General features: G+C 45.1%; 2 protein-coding genes and 1 long non-coding RNA gene across 4 annotated transcripts; all 3 read right to left on the bottom strand.

The window, feature by feature from the left end:
- Positions 1-5,694: 5,694 nt before the first annotated feature.
- On the bottom strand, positions 5,695-11,319 carry LOC118210314. Its single transcript, XR_004761829.1, has 3 exons — positions 10,290-11,319; positions 7,625-7,782; positions 5,695-7,009 (listed from the first exon to the last, which is right to left on the bottom strand). It is a non-coding gene; the product is annotated as an uncharacterized LOC118210314 (long non-coding RNA).
- Positions 11,320-12,171: 852 nt separating this feature from the next.
- Positions 12,172-17,945, bottom strand: nkapd1 (NKAP domain containing 1). 2 transcript variants are annotated; one of them, XM_035386380.1, is made up of 6 exons: positions 17,829-17,945; positions 16,994-17,070; positions 16,752-16,852; positions 16,373-16,501; positions 15,964-16,017; positions 12,172-15,852 (listed from the first exon to the last, which is right to left on the bottom strand). In XM_035386380.1, exons 2-6 carry the CDS (start codon positions 17,060-17,062, stop codon positions 15,381-15,383), a joined length of 825 nt encoding a protein of 274 aa, XP_035242271.1. In that variant the 5' UTR covers positions 17,063-17,070; positions 17,829-17,945; the 3' UTR covers positions 12,172-15,380. The 2 variants fall into 2 exon arrangements, with proteins under 2 accessions (XP_035242271.1, XP_035242272.1); XM_035386381.1 differs by lacking the exon at positions 16,373-16,501.
- Positions 17,946-18,505: 560 nt separating this feature from the next.
- On the bottom strand, positions 18,506-22,375 carry cryaba (crystallin, alpha B, a). Its single transcript, XM_035384520.1, has 3 exons — positions 22,075-22,375; positions 19,828-19,950; positions 18,506-19,332 (listed from the first exon to the last, which is right to left on the bottom strand). The coding sequence occupies exons 1-3, from the start codon at positions 22,255-22,257 to the stop codon at positions 19,156-19,158; spliced, it is 483 nt and encodes a 160-aa protein (XP_035240411.1). The 5' UTR covers positions 22,258-22,375; the 3' UTR covers positions 18,506-19,155.
- Between the last annotated feature and the right edge of the window lie 413 nt (positions 22,376-22,788).

Raw genomic sequence — 22,788 nt, 5'->3', positions numbered from 1 at the left:
AAAACGGAAAAAGTTAACACATTACGTGGCTCAGAACAACAGCCTTAACCCCAATCAATGGGACCTCAATGCCAACCGCTCAAAAGAAACAGCTCTCCTCTTCTTAAGATAAGCACTCTGATCTGTAAAAGACAAATTTCTGTCTTGATTCTTATTTAATTCTCTGCTTGATTCAGTGCATTTGGCCATGTGCTCTTTTAGGCAACCCTGACCCAATTGGGTAATCTCAGGCAATGCCCACAAATGGTTCTCTTTCAATCTTTCCGATTGGTCCCATCAGACAACCTGGCATGGTTTAACGCCCATCACCTTACTACAGGAGTCCTCCCAGGATCCATTTTGAACAGGATCCTCCTGTTTTCTTTGAACAATACGTCTTTTGACTCAGTAATAACCTCACATCTTCTCTTACCACTCCTATGCTGACAACACACGGTTGTTCATCTTCTTTCCACTGATAGAGAAACATATTGCCTTGCACATCTATTTTGTGCTGGATGATGTTGGCATCTCAAACTCAGTCCTGGCAAGTTTTAGTTACTCTACCTACCAGCTATATCTATCCTCATGGTGGATCTCTCCATTACCTTTGGCAGCACAATGGTGTTCACATCCCAAACTGCCAATAATCTTGGTGTAGTCCTGGATAACAAGTTTTCAGCGAGAACATTGCAAAAGTTACTCAGAGCTGCCAATTTTTTTCTCATGAGTAAAATCTTTTCCTTACTAAATATGCCACCCAGATTATTGCCAAAGCATTTATGCCACTAGTCTACTACAGTTCTCTCATTGAGAGAACCCTGTATGTGTCATCAGCTGCCTCCAGCTCATACATAAGGCTACCACTCATCTATAATCAACCGAAGTAAACATATGTCACACTTCTCCTTCTCTCTCTCCACTGGTAATTGCATGGCTAAAAATGCATCTGTTTGCTGAAGATATAATTGATTTTGTCTCAATTAACATTGAAGCTTAGCAATAATCATGGGTTTGCTATCCATGCCTACCTACATGCTATGTATAACCTTAGATCCTCAAAACCCATTTGCCACTGAAATCATAGCATTCTCAATCTCCCTCTTGCGTCTATGGCATGTGACTTTATGTTGTATCAGTTTATGCACAAACTACTACTGTCAGTTGTGACAATAGTCATTTGGCATCACTTCTGCTCCTTGTGTATACCCCTTATGTATGTGATTTTGTACATCGAAAAAGATTGTCTGCTAAATACCTAAATGTAATGTAATGCAAGTATAATCTCTATTTGTTCTTAGGGTTGCCAGAATTTGTCAAAACCAGACAGCACGTACAGCTGCACATATAATTGCAAACAAGGCGAGCTGTCGGACAGTGGGGGTGAGTGGGGGATGGGGGGGTGGCCATCCTCTGAACTTTCTTCCATCAATTACATTACATTGTCCAATCAAGACTACAAACCGGACTTCCGTTTGAAAACCAGACATCGACTATCTCTCTGACGCACACGCACAGTAAGACGCTCCTGGTACTGGTGTTTTGAGGGTATGCGTGTAATCAGAGTACAGTGACAGAGCGCAGTGCCAACAACCAGAGTTTTTTCCACAGCAACACCCAGACACAGGCCTTCATCTCTCTGGGCCAATTTCTGGCACCTTTTATCATCAGGGAGCCAGGCTGGCTGCAGACATGGGGGTTATAACTTCAAAAGGAGCTCAGAAACAGCCAGCCATCGACCAGGACATTCGGAGGAGCACGTTCATTCAGAAACATGTGGGAAAAATTAGTCCTGCAAACTCCTTGGACATTTCACCCAGCCCTCTGTGAAGCTGCAGGGAACGCGTAAAGCAGACAAACACGTTACAAAACAGGTTCAAAAGGAAACAAAGGCGAAAGAGAAGAAACGAACACCCTCTTTTAAACCGTGGCCAAGTTTTTTTTTCTCTTTCTTTTTTTATGGGAAAAAAAGCAGAATAGCATGCAGGAAAGTAGGATGAAGGTCAGAGCGGGGTTGGAAGGTAGTCACCTGACAGTAATCGCGTAGCTTGGGGCCAGTGTGGATGACGTCAAGCATTCCTCGTTCACAGCGGGCTCCCTCTGATCCTCGCCTGCAGAAAGCTGACCGTGCTCTCGCCTCTTAACACTCTTTCTTATGTTTCTCATCACGGGCTTATTAAGTGTCCCGGTTTCATTCCCTTCCCATCAACCCCCACCTCGCTACCCCTCCCCCCACTTTGTATGCTGTTCTGCTCCAGGTCTGTGTAGGGCTAGAGTCAGCCCTTGCATTTAGAGCATGGCATATCATCAGGGGTTCTTACTTCCTACCATTCAAGAACAACTACAAGGATCACTCACATGAAAAACGATGTTGTCCAGCATGTTCAGTGTATATTGATATGATAAATGTATGTTTCTTGTATTTTGAATCCTCCAAAATCCATCACTCTCATGTTGAATCATAAAACGCTGAAACGTAAGTTAATTCAGTCTATCACCGGTGGTTCTAATTATTTCTCCCCTGGAAAATACTGGAAAAAGCAGTCTTTTGATACATACAGGAAGCAGATGGCTGCATGTGTTCAGGCAGCTGTGCTCATTCAAAGTGTTGCTTGAGGTGTTCACTTTTGTTTCATGTCTAGTTTTCCCTTGAAAAGCGGGACATACGTTAGGGTAGTTGATTTACAGAATGTCGTTTACATTTGAGTAAAGGTACTCACCAACAGGGCAGTCTGGGACCTACAGTATAGCCTCCTGGCACGGCTAAAGTATTATTAGGTGATTATGACAAGGATTATGCAAAGGCGGGGTGAAATTGGTCTTGTACAGACATAGTGCAGTTGCCCGAGCTTCCATGGCCTACCTTTCCCATCAAGAGTGTTTCAAATGCTCAAAGGCTACTGGTTCCGCGTGTTAGAGATACGCTTCTCCAACAGTCAGGGCTAGCTCCCTCCTGTAGTACTGTGTGGTCTGCAGTGTGTAGAATAGTCCCTGGCTTGTGGATTAGAGAGCCGTAACAGCGTAGGCTTCAGCTGCCACATTCCATTTGTGGGTGTGAGTGGCTTGAGAATCACACTTGGCATTTTCAAATTGGGAGAAAAGTGTGTAAAATGTTTATAAAAGCAATCCAATGAGGGAAGATCAACTGCCAAAACAGAACATTGTCTTATGTGGCATCGTCTGTTTTGTCAGCAATATTTCAAATATGTGAAGATGTACTGAGTAACAGTGTCAATTCTCTGAAAGACTGAGAGACAATATAGCCAAACATCATTCATAAACTACCGTAAAAATTCAATATCCCTCCCCTCGAAAAACACAATGTAAAACATCTGAATTTACACTTTGCTGATACAACTGGATCGATCCATAGCACATTGAAAGCAAAGAACATTATGCACATCTTTCTGGGGAAACATGCCAATTAAGATCAGTAAGTGGTTGTGGCATCAGTTCGGCTGCTTCATCACTCATGACCGAATGGTATGACAGGAAGTTGTGTAAACACTACAGCATTACGTTAGTAAGAGAAAAGACTGGAGGTGCAACTGGCGGGGTGACATCACATATTGAGGATAAGCCAGATGAAAGTAAGGACAGAAAAAAAGTGAAAAGACTCCCATAACATTCCCATAAAATGTAACATCCTCACAAAAGCATGCAGTAAGTTTAGGCATTGCTCATACAGTTCATTTCAGTTTAACTGAGGTAACTATGAACCCTCCCCTGTAACCAGGACAATTTCTTTGTAGTATCATCAGTGCCACAACACAGCCACACAGACAGAAAACAGGGAGAGTTGTACTGCAACCTCTTTCTCTCTCTCTCTGCACTGCACTGCACCCTCCTGGGATCCAGACACTTATGGATCCCGGTAGGGTAACCTCCAAGACTGATCCTTCCCCCCTCTCTTCTGCAGCACTTAAACCCATCCTTATCCTCCACTTGAATCTGATCAAGGCACTTTCTCCACCCTCCTGACATGAGCTGAGGCACTCATCCTCTCTCCTTGATGCTAGTTTCACCCTTCTCACAGGGTTAAAGCTGCCATCTCAGTTCCCATGTTCCCTTGCAGCACGAACTCCTGTGAGTAACACAACAGTCATCACTTCCCAGTGAAAAAGAACTGCAACCAATCAGAGGGACTGCTTAGTCATCCTGAATAATGATGCTGCATCGTCCAAACACCACTTGAGTTTTCTTTACTGACACTTAGTTATCCCCCTCACACACGCACCACGCAGGCACACATACACACACACACACTGGAGAAATAATAGACCACTGAGACAGCTGGATGTGAAACTGGGGGCTTTCGAGAATGAGTAAGCTCAGAGATAAGGAGTGCCCTTCCTGGACTGCCAGGACACACGGAGGCTGTGACTTACTGGAGGCAGTGAGCTGATTCGACAGGAGCCCAACTAAGACCAGCTCAGAATCAGTGGAAAGTCCTGGATAAAGACAACAGGGCTCATAAAGTGAATTTTATCCAGATCTCATTACCCCATTTTCTCCAGGTTTGGAATCTCCATACGCCACCTTACTTCTAACCCTTCTCTCTATTTATCTCGTAGGTGTTGACAGTGACACTTACATGACTGTAACTATGTCTATCTCTATAGCTACAGAGGTTGTGTAAAGTGTTTCATTGAAATTAATGCTGCCACAAGCAGCGCTGGCAGGGTCAGGATTTGATTTCGGGCCAGATGGAATGCCACTGCACTGATACCCAATATGACAATAGGATGAGCCACTTGGGAGCTTTCATCAGCAACATAATTATTCCCTTCGCTGTGAAGGCTTCACTTCTCAAGTGTTAAATGCCTAGATAAGAAACTGTCTGAGGTGTCCTACTATTGACTGTAACCACAGCTGCAAGCAGGCTCTCCATTCATTGCTGTACTGTGTTAGTTTATGGACTCGTGAAAATCTAGTCTTGTTCATCTTATATTCAGCAGTGCAAAAACATGTTTTCCATGGGACTAATGAAACCCTTAAGTTCATTTAATTTCGAAGTTCGTTATTTATAAGAAGAGACAAAACCGGTCTATTTCATTGATGTTGTTATTGAATTTTCACTCGTAGAAATGTCGTTACTCAGTCATACAATAACAATGCAGAACATTTATCTTTCAACCTGTTATTTTATTTGGTTTGCCAGTAACCACAGAGATAAAACGTGTAGTTCAGTAAGCACTTAGCGACATCTGGTGGTAGAGCTTATAAATGATAATACGTTATTTGTCAGGCTTCAAGATTTCGCTATTTGCTGTGCAAGTGTAGAAATAGAAATATTTTGCGTTATTTGCTCAGTTAAAGGTGAGCCACATCCACGTGTCAGCCTCCGCTTTGCATAATTGTTTACCCTGGTGTTTTTACTTCTACATCTTGAATTTTTGTTCAAGGTTATTTTTCATTCTCTCTCTATCTCTCTCTCTCAAATTCAAATTCAAAATGCTTTATTGGCATGAAATACATCTGTACATATTGCCAAAGCGTACACACAGAAACAGGAATAGGAATACAAACAACATGAAATACAAACAACATTGTGGTAACAACAACAATGCAATTAACAGTGTGGTAATGGCCACAGTGAGTAGGCTATATAATAATAACAATAATAATAATAATAATAGTAACAATAATAATAATGTATCTCTCTCTCTCTCTCTCTCTCTCTCACACTCACACACACACGCACGCACGCACGCACGCACGCACACACACACACACACCTTATTCTGTGGATTACATTTCACCACACGCAGCTTCAGAAACAGGTTGACCGGGGTTGTCGACCCGTGCCTAACGTCGTCAGCATTCCCCAGGTCTTTTTGTCCTCCGACTGTCTGACATTTAAAGCCTTCACCTGTGTGACGAATTAGGGGGAAATGGCAAAGAAGGACAGCAGAGTTACTCCCCCGCTACCACATGACCCGAAGTGTTCCATCACATGACCAAAGGCTTCTGCGGTTCTGCTGTGGTGCTTTGGGGGGTGGGGGGGGGGTACCAGGGTAAGAACAGAGCAGCTGCTGAAAGGGCCTAATTAGCTCCGGGCTCCCCCTGCTCCTCTAATTCAATTACTGGCACCATTTATCAGCGGCGGCAGCGCAGGGGCCGAGCCGACACACGCTGACGTCAACCGCTTCTCCCAGACGGCCTTGCAGCCAGAGCTGTGAAAAATCGAGGGTGGGGGGAGGGGGGGGGTGGCGTGATGGTGGGTGTGCCGGGGAGGGAGGCTGACTGTATTTTTTCACACTCGTGAATCCTCCCGTTTGAATATTTTCCGCAGTCACGCGCTCTTTCCCGGATAAAGGGAAAGGGGGCGACCGAGCCTCTGTCTGTGGGTCTCTGTCCGCGGGCACGCTTGCAGGAACGCCGGGGGCCGCAGTGCCAGGAAGGCAGCAGACGGATTGTTCCGGGCACGTCTTTCATCTTTACTTAGATCCCAGCACAAGGAGCCCCATTTTGCTGAACAGAGCGGTCGTACTGTTACAAAGCTGCACAGTAGCACCTGATCGCAGAGGCCTTGGTCAGGGCCATTTTGTCCCAGCTAAATTCAGATGAGTACAGAGAACATGTTGGACACGGATGTTCTCCTTGTGCTCACATTACAGGATATTCTGGTTTTCAGACCAGAAACAGACACACCATGTACACGTGCAGTACAATGTATTTTCATACACACACACGCACACACAGACACATACACACCTTGGAATGATTGGTTGGTGCCAGATGTGGTGGTTTCAGCATCTCAGAAACAGCTGCCCTGCTGGGAATTTCATCCACTACAGTCTCCAGAGTTTACAGAGAATGGTGCGATAAACAAAAACATTCAGTGAGCGGCAGTTCTGTGGCTTAAAACACCTTGTATGTGAGAGCGGTCAGAGGAGAATGGGCAGACTTGTTCAACCTAACAGAAAGGTTGCGAATGCTCAAATAACAGGGCATTTGAGAACGCACAACGTGTCGAACCTTGAGGCGGATGGGCAACAGCAACAGAAGATCACGCCAAGTTCCACTCCTGGGAGCAAAGACCAAAGAACAGGAAGCTACAGTGGGCATGTGATCACAAAAACTTAATTACAATAACAGCACTTTTTATACATAGCCTGCATCCCCCCCCCCCCACCCCATTTCTGGGTGTCATAATGTTTCGGACAAATGCCTTCACAGGTGTTTAAAATTAGTCAGGTGTGTTCAACTGCTTATATTTTGCAACACTTTCTCTTTTCGGCATACTAAATGATAAAAGTAATATGTAATAAATGTAATATCAAGATTTTCTTTTAAATTAATAAGTAATAATCATTACTCCATAATATATGTGTTTTTCATACCTATATAATTGAGTAGTCTGATGTATCTTACTAATGGAAATTTTATAATCAGCTTGAACATGGATCAAGGCTTTAAAAGCACTAAACATGTTCTTCAAGCACAGTGTTTCCCTAATTGTGCCAGTACTGTATATATAAGCACAACACCAGGATTACGAGATGGAAAAAAAACCTTCTTCAGCTCCCGCTGCACAGAGAATGTGTGTGAATTAAAACAGTTGTCCATGGTAACTGTTACATTAGGATGATGGTGGGGGGGGGAGGGGGGCAGGAGCGGAGGTATGGAAAGAGTCTTTCACCTCTATCCAGCACTAAGAGACAGGCTTTTACAGTCCCAGAGCGGCTCATTAGCGATGATCTCTCTGATCAGCTGTCCCTCAGTGCTCATCCTCGTCTCTTTCCAAAGGCATCTGCCTGCTGCAGTGGTGTAAGGTCACCTCAAATATACAACAGGCGGCTGAGAGAGAGAGAGAGAGAGACAGAGACAGAGAGAGAGAGAGCGGCAGAGAGAGAGAGAGAGAGAGAGAGAGAGAGGCAGAGAGAGAGAGAGAGCGGCAGAGAGAGAGAGAGAGGCAGAGAGAGAGAGAGAGATTTGAAGCTTGTTATTATTCTTTAAGCTTTGTCACTATGTACATCACAAGCACTTCCTGCCAGGAAACAATCTGAAGTGAATCTGAGAGGGAGCAAAAGCAGGAGGCAGGACACCCAGCAGTCTCCAGCCTAGGGTCCCCGCTTGCTTTGGAGGGAGGTGGACTCAAAGGCGAAGAGGAGAGTGAGGAGGGCAGGAGGAGAGGTGGGGGGATGGGCTGTGCAGTGGTGCTCACGCAGTATTCCCATCTGCGCCTCTCCACACACGTCCAGAAGAGCTCTGAGCTGTCCGTCTCGCCACAGACACCGGAGGGCCGAATGACGCACGCAGCATCAGGACTGGCAGTACAGAGTGTGTGTGTGTGGGTGTGTGTGTGTGTGTGTGTGCATGTCTGTGCATGTGTGTGCATGAGTGTGTGCGTGTGTGTGTGTGTGCATGTTCATGCATGTGTATGTGTGTGTGTGTGTGTGTGTGTGTGTGTGTGTGTGCATGCGTGTGTGTGTGCATGTGTATGCGTGCGTGTGTATTTACGGTGGGGATCTGTGGAAGTAGGGACCCCAAGACCAAATTCAGCCTCACTGAATTTGTTTTTAGGGTCCAATGGGAAAATGTACAGTAGGGACATTATATAATACGCCTGTCTGTGTCCTATTTGTTTTATTATGTGTTAGGCATAGTCACAAGCTGGATGCACTTCATGTGCCTGAAGGTAATAGCCATGTGTTCAGACAGTAATAGGCAGCTGGGCCAAAGCTCAGGATTGGTGAATGGGCATTCTAGTATTCTCCTGACTTCAAATTACATTTGACATGTGAACAAACAGCAAACAAGCAAATCACATCTCCTATCTGAGCAGAGGAACTGACTGACTTCAACATCTGACTGAAAAAACCCTCAAATTCAACTTTACAAAAATTGTACTTTTTAAAGCCGCTGCTATCCAGTGAACCTTGTGCCATGTACATTTTGGCCAATGAGAATGCAAGCTTCCCAGAAATCCCTGGGGCGAGACAGCTAAGCCTGGGTGGATCATTATTGACATTTTCCCAGCAAAATTCATTTAATTTTTGGCTTTTATTTTGAACTCTGCCCAGGGGTTTCCCGGTGGTGTGAACAGGGTCAGTTTGCGTGCAGTGACTCTCTTTCCTGTGAGAGCAAACAGGTTGTTTAGATAATGGCCCCTGGCTTTAGACGTGCAGCTACTGATAAATCTGATAAAGCTTGTGTGGGCTGGTTCAGCTATTTGGATCCACAAATACAACCCAAGAGTGTGGTTCATGTGCTGAAACCACACAGGCAGCACACACAGAAAACTTCAAGAGACCGATCACAAGTACATTCACACAGCAGTGTACAAGAGTGAATACAAGTTTGTATGTAGTGTACACAACACATTCATCGTTGAAGCATATCTAAATGTTGTGTTGAAAAACATTATCTTTTATAATTAATTGATAATAATTATTAAAAACTATAGAATAATTTTATTAAATACATTATCTTTTATAATATGTCCAACTATCTCTATCTTTGCCAATTATTTTTTTAATAAATGCTTTGTATGATAAATTGTGCCATATCTGTACTGCAGTATTGGTAGTTTTGGCCGAAGTTATGACTTGTTATTGTAAATTCAGTAGCTAGTGTCCCGTGATTAGAGGAAACTGTTACATGTATTAGCACAGATCTGTCAGTGTGTACATGCAGACATTCGCAACATGACCTGCAAAGTGAGCGTGAGCAAAGGTGAAGTGCATATGCGCAGCTCAAAGCAGCTTTGTGCAGTCGCAGGCTTAAACGTGCCCAACTGCGCAACCGCGTGGCTAGTCAGCTGAGCGACAGCCATTAGCCCTCAGAAAACACTCTGGCTCTAACTATAGCTGGTCTAAATTTCACTGTCAGAGGTGACGAGACAATGTAAAGGTGCCCTCTCAGTGGAGAGCCCCACAGCACAGGCCACTGTAACTGGATTAACCAGTATAATGAGGATAATTTGGTACCTGGATCCCCACGGTGCTGCTCTAGATGACACGATGTAAAGAGAGAGGCTCTCCCAGCTCCTCTACCGCACTGCTGGGATTTTAAGGGCTTTCGTGGCTTTTAGGCATGGCTGCATTTCTGAGATTTCTGAACACACCCCATTCAGCATCTTCTGCTGAGAAGCCTGAGGCATGCTTTTACAAAAGGTAAAAACGTGAGGGGTGCCTTTGGGTTGAGGACTGACTGGCTAAGCAGAGCACAGGTTAGAGGAGGAAAAAAAAGAAGAAAAAAAACTGACAGTGAGCAACAGCCAACACTGACAAGATGGGACAACAAGAAAAGGATTAGAAAAACAAGGAGAAAGAAACCCAGGTAAAGTGTTTGGTTGGGCTTACCAGAAATCTGCTTTGTAAAGGCTGCCTTCTGCATGCCCTGTATGTCCAGCCTAGCTGAAGCCATTTTAAGCTCAAACAGACAGTCCTCAGTGCTTAAGATCCCCCAGTGTCCCGCGCCCAATCCAAGGCCCACCTGCCGGCGCTTCTCCGCACTCCGGACCATTGTTCTGAAACAAATTTGCTCTTCAGAGCAGAAACGGAACATTCGCTTCCCGTTAGCGCAGGTTGCGTTTAATTCAATCACAGCGCGTTGGCAGCTGGGTGTTTAATAACTTTCAAATTGTTTGTGGAGTCTCTGTTTTTACACTACTGGAGGCCGGCGTCTATCGGTACACAGACACAATGTTCTCTCGGCGAGCAAGGCCTCTGTTTACGGCACAGAGCTGACCGCGCTGTGGTTGGGATAATGAGCCGTCATCACGCAGCGCATTACAGACAGATGCGCTCACTCACACATTTACACACACTCACAAACACTCAGGCACGTGCTCAGGAGCTGACAGAACCAGCACAGTACTCGGTTTGTGTGGCGTTAATTTTGTGATGCAAACTAACCACTGAAGACCAGCAGCTGTGACTCCATCAATGCATGCAGATCCAGCACAAAGGGCATACTAAATCTGATGAAGCCTTTCATAATAGCAAGTGTATGCCAATGGACCCTATGAACACTAGACATACAAACTTCCCCTGTCCTCAGAGAAGGATGTTTAAAAAGAACATCTATAATGAAGTTTCAAACTTAGACTTCAGATCTAATTTAAACAAAAATGTGATTTATCCCTAACTGCAGCAAATTAAAGTGTCCTAATTTATTTTACACAACATAAAGTTGGTAACTTGCATATGAAGCAAGCATAAAATGTAATAAAAAATTTTTGCAGTTGAATTTGGTGTGTACGCATGGGCTAGGGACACACAAAGCTCACTGACAGCACAACACTGCCCCCCTCTGGACCATCGCTGACATTAAACATTATAAGCTTAGCAAACCTAATTTTTCAGTTTTTTATTTTTGATATATTTGCAAAAAATTCTAAAAACCTGTTTTCGCTTTGTCATTATGGGGTATTGTGTGTAGATTGATGAGAACAAAAATGATTTTTTGTAATAAGGCTGTAACGTAACAAAACGTGGTAAAAGTGAAGGGGTCTGAATACTTTCCGAAGGCACTGTAAGTCAATATCCATTACCAATCAAAGTACAAGAGGGCAATCAAATTTTGGAAACTTCTAAAAAAAATAAAAATAATGGCCCTCACTCTTACCATTACAAAGCCCTGCAACACCAAGAGCTGGGCCAAGGAGTCCTCTCACACAGCTGGCCCTGAGGCTCAGTTCACCAATCACCTCTGACACCGTAAGACCTCAGGGCATCACCATAAAGATTGTTAAGAGTTGACCAAATTATAGCATAACGCAAACAAAATGACATAACTTATTGGGACACAAAAACAAGAGCACAAAGCAAAACTCAATGCTATCGGGCCATAAAAATACAGTACACAATGACAGACTCTGACCACAGTGACTGGCAAAGAACTAAGAACTACCTTGAATTTCAGACTCGGTGAGCACGGCTTGGCCATCAAAAAAGACATCAGCTTACAAGGCTTCGCACAGAAGGAAGGCTATGCAAACACTGCCATCTCTACTAAGTTGAGACATGTTATAACAAAATGTGAAACAGACATAAAAATATCTTGCTAAAAATAAATCAGAGATGCCCTAAATTGAAAAACCTACCTGACTTCCAGGAAGTCCCCATCCTCTTAGGAGAGGAAATGCTTTGAATTGGAAGCACAATACATATCTGTCTGCCACCATCTTAGGGACAGTGAGTCACACGGATCACTGGACCATAAAAACATGACTGAACCATATTTATTTTTATTTACTTTATGTATCCATATATGATTCCATTTTTCTTTTTTGTGCATGTAATTATTACATCAAAGTTCTTGTCTGAAATAAAACCTTGGGGTATGTAGATTATATGCTGAAATATTCATGCTTTAGTCATAAAATGCACAATTGGTTTGCCTATCTGCCCCACTATTTGTGTAGTTACTGTTAATTTGTTTCTAGTCTTTAGTATTGCGCAGTTTTAAATGTATGTTTTCTAAACAGTAAGCTGTATGTGAACGTGTGTGTGTGTGTGTGTGTGTGTGTGTGAGAGAGAGAGAGAGAGAATATTCATAAACACAGAGCAGCTATGTGACTGTCAGACAGAAAAGGATCCATGTGCAAGATGCTGACCTGAATCTGCGTCAGGACAGCAAATTTATTGTTCAATAAAACCACGATTGTTAATAATTTATAAAAGTTAAAAAATAGATATCTAACAAAAGACATTTGTCCACCTGTGATCACACACTGTGAGTGAATGGCTGTTTCTGAGTACAGAGTAACTGGCGTCCAGCTCTTCAGAGAGTTCACGCTGAGAGTCTTCCAGAGGTTTCACCAGTCAAACGCAGGCTGCTGCTACGGTCGGCGCTACAGCCTGTCCCCCAACCGCAGCTGTGTGCGCCGCCCTGACGCAGCCCGACAAGCACCAGAATCCATCTACTGCTCATCCTTGAGCATCCTTACATCTGACCTCTTCTGGCGATGTCTGCGGACCTCCCGCGCCGTGTTTGCGTACGGGAGGGAGGAAGTTCTCTGAGCACGTCCGGGTCCTTCGCCCGCTACGTGGCATTGGGGCAGGGAAGCCCTGGTGTGCGGCCCTCGTTTCTATTCTGGAGGTGCCATTTGAGGAAGTTGACCCATCTGATGCCGTTTTTGTTGTTGTTTTTTTTCCTGTTTGCTTTCCCCACCAATGACGTGTAAACAAGGTTGTGCAACCCACCAATCGAGGAGTGTCAATACCCTTTCCGACTATAGAGCTTTAAAAATAAGCAAACCCACATCCGCTCAACTCGCATTGCATTCTAATCGTACCTGCTGGTTTCAGTTGCAGAAATGGCAGAAATGTGGCGGTATGGGTCGCCTGAAGGGGCGGGGACTCAAAGATTCAACGCCTTCAACCCCTTTGCACTGCAGAGCTGGAATACGGCTGGGGGGGGGGGGTTATTATAGGCATCTGCTTGCCAATCGTCTCTCTCTCACGAAACTGATCTAAAAACCGAATTCTGCTACGCTGGTACAGGCTAAAATAAGTTTAACAACTTTCAGTTGATTCAACAACAAAAACACAAGGAAACATTTCATTATAAAACAGTAACACCGTGACCATTTGGCGTGGTGTTCGTGCGAAGGACTGAGACAGCAGGGCCTCTGGCAGTTACCCTGTTCACCGTACAACGCTCTGAGACAGGGAGATGAAAGGACGGTATAAAAAACTAAATCCAAATTCCAAAATAATCTGTGCTTTCTGTGAGCCGACTGCCTCAATCAGAGTCAAGTTTATATAAATGCTGGGAACGATGCTGGCCGTTCAATATACAAAACAATCACCTAGCTTGAGGTATGATGATGTTTTAGTGACGCACTGGTGAAATTTTGATAACCTGCCACCCAGTATGATTGCGCTTGCCCCGAACCTGAAGACATACCCGTGATCAATGGAGGAACACATAATACTACTCACAGCAGCAAGCAGCCCAGGCAGATGGAGGAATATGGCTTTTCTCCCCATCGGCCTAGGACTGCTCACAGAGCTCAGGGAACCATGCTGACCTGCAGAGGAAAGGACTCGGAGTGACCTCATCTGCAGCTAGCGGTGCTGGCAGGCGGTAAAACAGAGACTCAGTGGTTCCATTCAGGGGTCAGACAGCTTTCGGTCTACCTCTACAGGGGAGAAGGGGGAATACGTGGGTCCTGGGGCTCATTCCAATCGATAATGTTATCTGTCCTTCTCTCCTTCCCAAGAAATCGGACATAAGTCGATCTGAAAGGGCATTCTAACCCGCTAAATGCTCCTTGAAGGAGCTGAGGGTGAGGAGCTAGGAGGCTCCCAAAGGATGCTTGACTAAGGAAACAGTGCATCCTTTGCAGAAGTATTTGTTTTTATGAACTCTTAACGTATAAATGATCGGCCTGTGCATTTACCTCTCCCCATTTGGCATGTCTAATTGACATGGCTTCAAACTGACTGACAAAAGATGCTCTGACAAAGACGTTCCCATTTGCCTAATACATGTTTCCTCGATTCCTCTGTCCTTACGTCCTTTCTTTGCTTCCTTTCCTTGCATCCTCAGATGGGTGGAGCTAGGAGCGAAGAGCAAGGAGGTAAAATGACATGATTGGAATGAGCCCCTGGGCACCTCTAACAGGGGAAACCTTCCTTCTGACACACAGCAGTGACACTGAAGACAGACATTGAGCACTGAGCATGAAGAGTCCACTGGCACAGAGTCACCAACAAGCACTGAGCCCCAGTATTTCTGCAGACACTGAGCCCCAGTATACCGCAGGCACCAAGCTCCAGTATTCCTGCAGGCAATGAGCCCCAGTATTCCTGCAGGCACTGAGCCCCAGTATTCCTGCAGGCACTGAGCTCCAGTATTCCTGCAGGCACTGAGCCCCAGTATTCCTGCAGGCACTGAGCCCCAGTATTCCTGCAGGCACTGAGCCCCAGTATTCCTGCAGGCACTGAGCCCCAGTATTCCTGCAGGCACTGAGCTCCAGTATTCCTGCAGGCACTGAGCCCCAGTATTCCTGCAGGCACTGAGCCCCAGTATTCCTGCAGGCACTGAGCTCCAGTATACCTGCAGGCACTGAGCCCCAGTATTCCTGCAGGCACTGAGCTCCAGTATACCTGCAGGCACTGAGCTCCAGTATTCCTGCAGGCAATGAGCCCCAGTATTCCTGCAGGCACTGAGCTCCAGTATTCCTGCAGGCACTGAGCCCCAGTATTCCTGCAGGCACTGAGCCCCAGTATTCCTGCAGGCCCCGAGCCCCAGTGTTCCTGCAGGCACTGAGCCCCAGTATTCCTGCAGGCACTGAGCCCCAGTATTCCTGCAGGCCCCGAGCCCCAGCGTTATTGCAGGCTTCTGGCCAGCTCTGTGGCTTGCTGTGCTTCTGTGCGACCGCTGGAGCGTTCAGACGGTGTTGGGCGGGAGTCCGGAAGCCGCACGCGAGGGCGCGGCTCTCAGTCCTCCGAGCTCTCCTCAGAGTTCTCCTCGTTCGCGGCTTTCCAGTCTTTTCTCTTCTTCTTGTGCGGCTCGTCCGGGGCGCGGCCCTCGCCGTCCGACCCCGCCTTCCTGCGGCGTTTCCCGGGCCTCCGTGCCCGCCTGCCCCCGCCCCCCTCTGAGGCGCTGTCCCCCGAGCAGCTCTCCTCCCTCCTCTCCCTCTCCTTCTTCTTCCTCCGGTGTTTGCTCTTGCCGCCTTTCCTCCGTCGTCTGCGCCTCTCGCTGTCGCTCCTCTCGCTGCTGCTGCTCCTCCTGCCCTGCCCGCTCTCCTCCTCCTCCTCCTCTTCCTCCTGCACCTTCCTCTTCTTCTTCTCCTTTTTCTTCTTCTTCTTGCGGGAGGACTTCTTGGAGTGCTTGTGTCTCTCGCCCCCCAGGCTGGCCCTCCTCCTCTTCCTGAGCTGCAGGTTCTCGCCGTTGCTGCCCTCCTTCTCGCTAGCAGAGAAATTGAAAAAGAACTGGGCTGACCACGGGACAGAAACGAACTGCACCAGGCAAGCGCGACCTGCCATAAAACGGTGTGAGATTTCCGTGATGAGGTCTTACCCGCCCGACTCAAACTCCTCTGGGTAGAGCTCCTTAAACCCGCTGTGCCCCCACCTGCAACAAACACAAACACGTTCATGTCCAGTCCACACAGCAGGATGCAAACATATTCAGTCCACACTGTACAAAAAACAAAGTCTGTATTGAGACCTCCCATCCTGGAGATGGCGGTGTGGTGCCGTGGTTAAGGAGCCCGCTAGTAAGCCAAGCATCGCAGGTTTGATTTGCAGGCGGGCTATACTGCTTCTGCACGTAACCCTCATTCCTTTAGCAAACATCCGGCCGTACAAATAAATAATACATTACAAACAGTATACAAGTTATCCTGGATGCCAGCAACGAAAAAAATAAGCAAATAAATACTATTGTGGCTATTCCAGTCTCTTGGTTTGTAACAGCTGACAAACACCTGTTGGGGTCGCTGGCCTTAATCTCGTAAATTTTCCGGGTCAGGAAGCGGGCCTCCCGGTCGTCTTCCCTGTCCCTGTCCCCCGAGGCGGAGGTCTCCTCCAGGAAGCGGTCGCAGTGCATGTGACCCCTGTGACACGGCATGTCTTTCTGTGAGCGTTTGCGGGTCCCTCTCTCTCACCAGGGATGCTTGTAGTACAATCGCAACACAGCCACTCAGAAAACCAGGAAGAGTTGTGCTAGGAATGCTCTCTCTCCATCTCTCTCTCTCACTCTCTCTTTCTCATGTACAATCTGCCCACAAATATGCATGCATGCAGACATAGGCACGTACAGTGGCATAAAATAGTAAATGTGTGTACTTTAAAGATGAGCCGAACCTGTACATGTGTGCAGGCTTTCGTCCGTGGAGCATAACCTGGTCATCCGAAGAATGCTTCTCCATGTCCCTCTGCTTCCACATCTCAGACTCTTCTAGAATCTGTGCATACAAATCACACAGGCTCAATTTATGTCACTTAAAACAATAATCAGCTGCATTTGCGTTACCAATTAGTCGAAGAAAAAATTAGCCAGGAATTTCACTTAATCAGCAAAATACAGACACTTTCTGGACACTCACCTTATTATGAGCACCCGTGTGGCGAAGTAGATTTCTGAATAACACTTTACCCATAGGTATCTGGGACATGATGTCACCTAGAAGTACAAAAGGCAAAGCACTTATTACAGCTGAGCATGGAGAAGGAATTACGGCCTGGGCAGTATAAATCAAACCATAAGGCCATCTCTCAGAATGACCTACTTTCTATTTACCTTCAAAACAAAACGGAGAAAGGCACTTTGGCTAATACAAAAATGTACACTTCTGAATCCGTAGTATTACATAAATAATTTGAACGATGTCGATTCCTATCATTTCTTACAATATAGAACCTGATATTTGCGGCTAACGTTATATAGGTCAGACCTCTTTCAACTGAAGGTTAAGCAATGCTACAGAGTTGAGATAACTTTCAAGATAACTACACTGTATTCCCGGAATTACTCAGCCAAGAACCATTTTCATTTTAGTGCAATATGTGGCGCTAACGTTAGCTCAACAACTAGCCAGTTTGCTGAGTTTTCCTTTGAATTGCCTAGATCGCTTACTTGAGTTAACCACACTAGCTAACGCACTCATCTCCCGACAAGAAAAACACGTTCAAAATTTACAACCAAGAAGCTTGTTAACTGTATAAATCAAATCACTTTTCAACACAGCCAATGCTAGCTGCCTAGCTAGATACCCTACAGTTCATGTGCATTTACAAAGGTAATTAGCCAGTTAGCATTAGCTGGCTGAAAATGGACTCAGTCCACAGTGAAGGTCTCTGTTATTTAGACATACTCGCGGTCTCACTGTATCAAGACTATGGTGAATCTACAGTTACTTCTATACATGAATAAATTCTTACCGTTCGGTTTTTAGAAAGGTTTTCATAAAGTGTTTGTCAACAAACCCTGGGTACAAACGCTGAGAATGGCTGACTTCCTCCGAATTCGAACATGTTTCCCTTGTAGCCAACGTCACAACGCTCTGATGCTGAACCGCCCACCAAGATTTTGATAGGCTAACTTGGTATATTCTTATTGGACACATTTGTGTCAATAATATCGTAACGCAACGTCAAACTGTAAATCAAATCTGAGCAGATTGATAGGCTAACTTGGTATATTCTTATTGGACACATTTGTGTCAATAATATCGTAACGCAATGTCAAACTGTAAATCAAATCTGAGCAGAATCTAAGAAACTGGAATAACGTTACGTCTTTGTCAAAACACGATGAAATGTGGCGGTTTAAGAAAACCAATGTAAATCTGAAATTTAGATCAGAGCCTAAATTTATTTAATGGATCTATGAGACATATAACAATTTTGCGCTATATAAATAATAAATTATGCCATTTTAATCATAATTCAACTATATATTTTTTTTGTTTACATGATATTTAGATGTTGATTGCATGTTTTTGCAAATTTCTTTTGTCCATTAGCAAGAGATGCTTCTAAAGCAAAATGCCCCCACAATAAAAGAAAAACCAAAACTGAGATATACAATTGAAACAGAAATCACAGAGACATTGAGGTCATTTGTTTGTTACATCAGGTTTATTACTGCCATTGTTATTATACAGCTCATGTTATTGCAATGTATAAGGCTATGGATTGTCAGCAACAAATATAACAGAAAGCATAATATTGAAACAGGGTGGCTTTTTTCAGTCATTACCGCAAGCCCTTGCCCATACATTTCATTCTGTAATACTAGTCAGATAAATAAAAATAAAATAATAATATTTTGCAGTTTTTTGATTCAACACTTTTTGAAAATGAAAATGACATCCAATGTGTTATTTTTCTGTTTCTCTCATCTTTCTTAGAAATAAATTACTCCTTCAAAATAATATTTTATTTACTTTGTGTAAGAAAACCTCACTATATAGTTTGGTTGCAGTGCACGTCTCCAATTCACCAGCAGATTTGTGATGCATTTTGCTCTCTGAGGAGAAGCTAGTCATAGAACTGCAACAAACCAGTGTGTTTCTCTGTCATTCATGCTTTAACCCCATACCAGTCAGGGCAGAAGCTTGGAGGATTGCACTTGATTTCCCAGAGTCAGGGGTGGGGCTTGCATTCTCCAATGGAGAGTCAGGGGTGGGGCTTGTAATGCTCAATGAGGAGGAGCTCAGCAGAGTGAAAGACAGGGGCACGGCAGGAGGGCAGACAGCTGGTGGTTCTACTTCCTCTCATGGGTGATGGGGATGGAGCGTTCCATGACCTCCACTTTTTTGCGAGGGGCAGACACTGTCAACACGCCGGTTGAGGACAAAGAGGAAGTTATGGAGCCTGGATCCACCCCTACGGGCGGCTTGTACTTCCTGACAAACTCCCGAGCAATAAACCCATGTTCGTCCTGTTTGGGGTGATCAACAATGAAATAAAATGCTCAGTTTTTCTACACTCTAAAATAACACATTTCAAATAATGATTCCACTTGTGTAGCTCTTCTACATTGGTTGGGCTACAATGAGCCCCAAGGGCATCGGGGGTGGTGTAAAAAGAGCTTTGCACACAGCACGTAAGCAGCCTGACTTTCCCTGAGGCTAAATTAAAGATTTGAAGCATGTGTTTGAGAAGCCACCAAAAATGAAAACTATAAAAGGTCTTCATTTTCAGGCTGTACCATACTGTAGAGAGAGTGAGAGAGAGAGAGAGGGAGGGAGGGAGGGAGGGAGAGAGAGAGAGGGAGGGAGGGAGGGAGGGAGAGAGAGAGAGAGAGAAAGATGCATATTTTTTAATTATTTTAGTCAATTCTATGTCTTAGGGTATGATATAGGAGATATAGGAGAGATGTGCTGGAAGAGGGTAGCAAAATCTACACCTTATTGGTTAAGGTTTTTTTTGTTACCTGCCGGTCTTCGTGTTTGCCGCGAATCTCAATAAACTCGCCATTGACCTTGACTTTCAGCTCCTCCGGGGAAAAGTGCTTCACATCCAGGTTGATGACGAATCGGTCCTTGTCAAGCTTCATCTACGGACACACACAATCTCAGTCATAACAGCATATGCAGGGCTTTTCCTATACACCGTGATAGCAATCAGAGGACACACAGTTACTGTCTAGCAGTTTCCTCCTCTTATCTCTCATCGCTCAGATACAACAGCACCCTTCACTTTGAACCCTTAGTGACCTTTTGACAAGATAACAACACCAGCAATGACCTGAGAATTCACTTTCCTGGAAATAATGATGACAACAAAGGCTTCCATGAAACATGATTCAGCTGCACATTGTTTCTGGGTAGTTCTGACCCTTGTCCTGGCTCAGAAGTGACCTTGAGTTCAGCAACCTGGCACAATTTTTCAGTTTGTACTTACTGACGTTTTCTCAGTAATCTTTCTCAGATAACTATTACTGATTTATCCTTTCAATAACACGCACAAGAACGTGGGATGACTTTAGACTCTCTGAAGGAGTGCAAACGGAGCTAGCAGAAATGCTGAAAGCGCCTTTGTCAGGCCAGTTGTTCCCCAGGTCGGGTCTGGCAGTGGGAGATGTGGCCCAAGATTCCAGACTGGGGTTACATTGAGACAGAATCCCACGAGGAGGGTGGGATGGATGGCACATATTTTGGTCAGCCAGTTCTGGTGGGGTGACTGTCCACTCCAGAATATAGTCTGCCTTGTATAACTTTGTACGGCTCACAATAGCCTGGTCAGCGAATGCTGATTGTGGTTCAGCACATCACTGCTGTCTGGAAACAATGCAAACTCCCACCTCCATGCAGCAAATAAATAATAATATTAAATTCAATTCAACTATTTTTCAAGTATTTTTTAATGCACATGCATATTTGTGCATATGTGAAACTGCATTGTTTATACATAAATATTGCACATATTTTTGGTGAGCTGAATGCATACTAGAGAGGAAAATGAATGAGAAAATAAAATCCCAACTTCATTCTATACAAGTTCATTCTATACAAATAAGATATCACCTCATTGTTTTCACCCATCATAGTCAGGAGGGTATTCTAAAACGTGGTGTATTATGAACTACATCAACTGTAAACAATGAACAATGATTGCATGATAGTGCTAAGGCATGAAACATTTGCTTTGCGTCAGTCAGCCTTCATTCAAAAACAGTGATATCTAAACCATGCCATTAGCACAGTGTCATGGTGCACAAAGGGGTGGCGCATATGCCAAGTGCTGAAACAAGCTGCCTCTTGGAAAGATCTAGAACACTTTGGAGCTTCACAGTCACAAATAGCCACAAGCAAAAGACTCTCAATGGCAGGTATTCATAGACAATGAATTTTTGCAGCCCTCTAGAGTCTGTTACCATATATGGCACCCAGCTCATCATTACCCTCATACATCTACCGCTCCTGGGTGTGATGGATGTTTAAGTTTTGATATCAGAAAGAAAGGAGCGTGTGCAGCATGGTCCCAATGGATTGACAAGTGAATTCCAAACAGATATAATTCATTAACATTACATTCAGTAACATTATTACTGAACCTTTATCTAGCCCGGTAAGTTCATAAAGCATCACTACTTTTTTTAAAGAAGACCAAATCAGAATAATGTGAGCACTTGACCAGAAGACATAAAGCTTTAATGAGATGTTGTTTTATTTGGTTTGTGCATTCATGCATTGGTGCTTGTGCCCCTGGAGAGAGAGAGAGAGATGGAGAGAAGTAGAGAGGGAGAGAGAGAGAGAGAGAGAGAGAGAGATGGAGAGAAGTAGAGAGAGAGAGAGAGAGAGAGAGATATGGAGAGAAGTAGAGAGAGAGAGAGAGAGAGAGAGATGGAGAGAAGTAGAGAGAGAGAGAGAGAGAGAGAGAGAGAGATATGGAGAGAAGTAGAGAGGGAGAGAGAGAGAGAGAGAGAGAGAGAGATGGAGAGAAGTAGAGAGAGAGAGAGAGAGAGAGAGAGAGAGATGGAGAGAAGTAGAGAGAGAGAGAGAGAGATATGGAGAGAAGTAGAGAGAGAGAGAGAGAGAGAGAGATGGAGAGAAGTAGAGAGAGAGAGAGAGAGAGAGAGAGAGAGATATGGAGAGAAGTAGAGAGGGAGAGAGAGAGAGAGAGAGAGAGAGATGGAGAGAGAAAGAGAGAGAGAGAGGCGCAGGCCTCTGCTACTCACCTCTGAAAGCCCACTGTCCATCCAGCTTCCCAGGCTGAGCAGGGGTATGCGGGGGAAGTAGACAGAGTCTGAGACGTCGTCTTCCGGCACCACCTCCCCGAAGTACTGATTGAAGATGCGGGCGGGGCAGAAGGAGGGGAGGAGCGGGCGGCGGAACCAGGGGTGCTGAATGGGGATTTCCATCCTGACTGGGGCTCGAGGCTTCGGGGCTACGCTGTTACCCAGTTGCGAGCGAGTGACCACACGATAAACAGAGAGAGAGAGAGAGCGCTGGGCTGCTTTCCTCCCTCTGCTCCCTCATATATACCCACCTCTGCCAGTCGGTGCCAGCCTCACGCCCTCCCTCTGAACTTTCTAGAACAGTGATGTCAAGTGTTTTGTCTCGCCCTCGCACCCTCTCTCCATTGCTCTCTTTCTCCCTGACACTTTGTGTGTTTATTTAAACTGGTGGTGTGATTCCATTCAAACAAAGGATTATTTTGGGGGGGATTTGGAGGGTCCCCCTGTGGTCAGAGGAAACATTTTTTTGCTTGTTGGTACTGTCTGTGTTTTTGGATGGGAATGGTCAGTGCCAAGCCGCCACCCCAGCACCTCAGATGTGCCCGTTTTCCAGACACCTCCTGTGCCAGGGGATTGTTATCACCCCCCCCCCCCCACCCAACCCTCCCCCGTCTGGTCTTCATCCCCAGGGACCATGCTAGAGTGCAGCAGCGG

The sequence above is a fragment of the Anguilla anguilla genome, chromosome 12, assembly GCF_013347855.1.
Source record: "Anguilla anguilla isolate fAngAng1 chromosome 12, fAngAng1.pri, whole genome shotgun sequence".
Taxonomy (NCBI): Eukaryota; Metazoa; Chordata; class Actinopteri; order Anguilliformes; family Anguillidae; genus Anguilla; species Anguilla anguilla.
The sequence above is the reverse complement of the archived record's forward strand: the minus strand, read 5'-3'. Positions and strand labels throughout refer to the sequence as shown.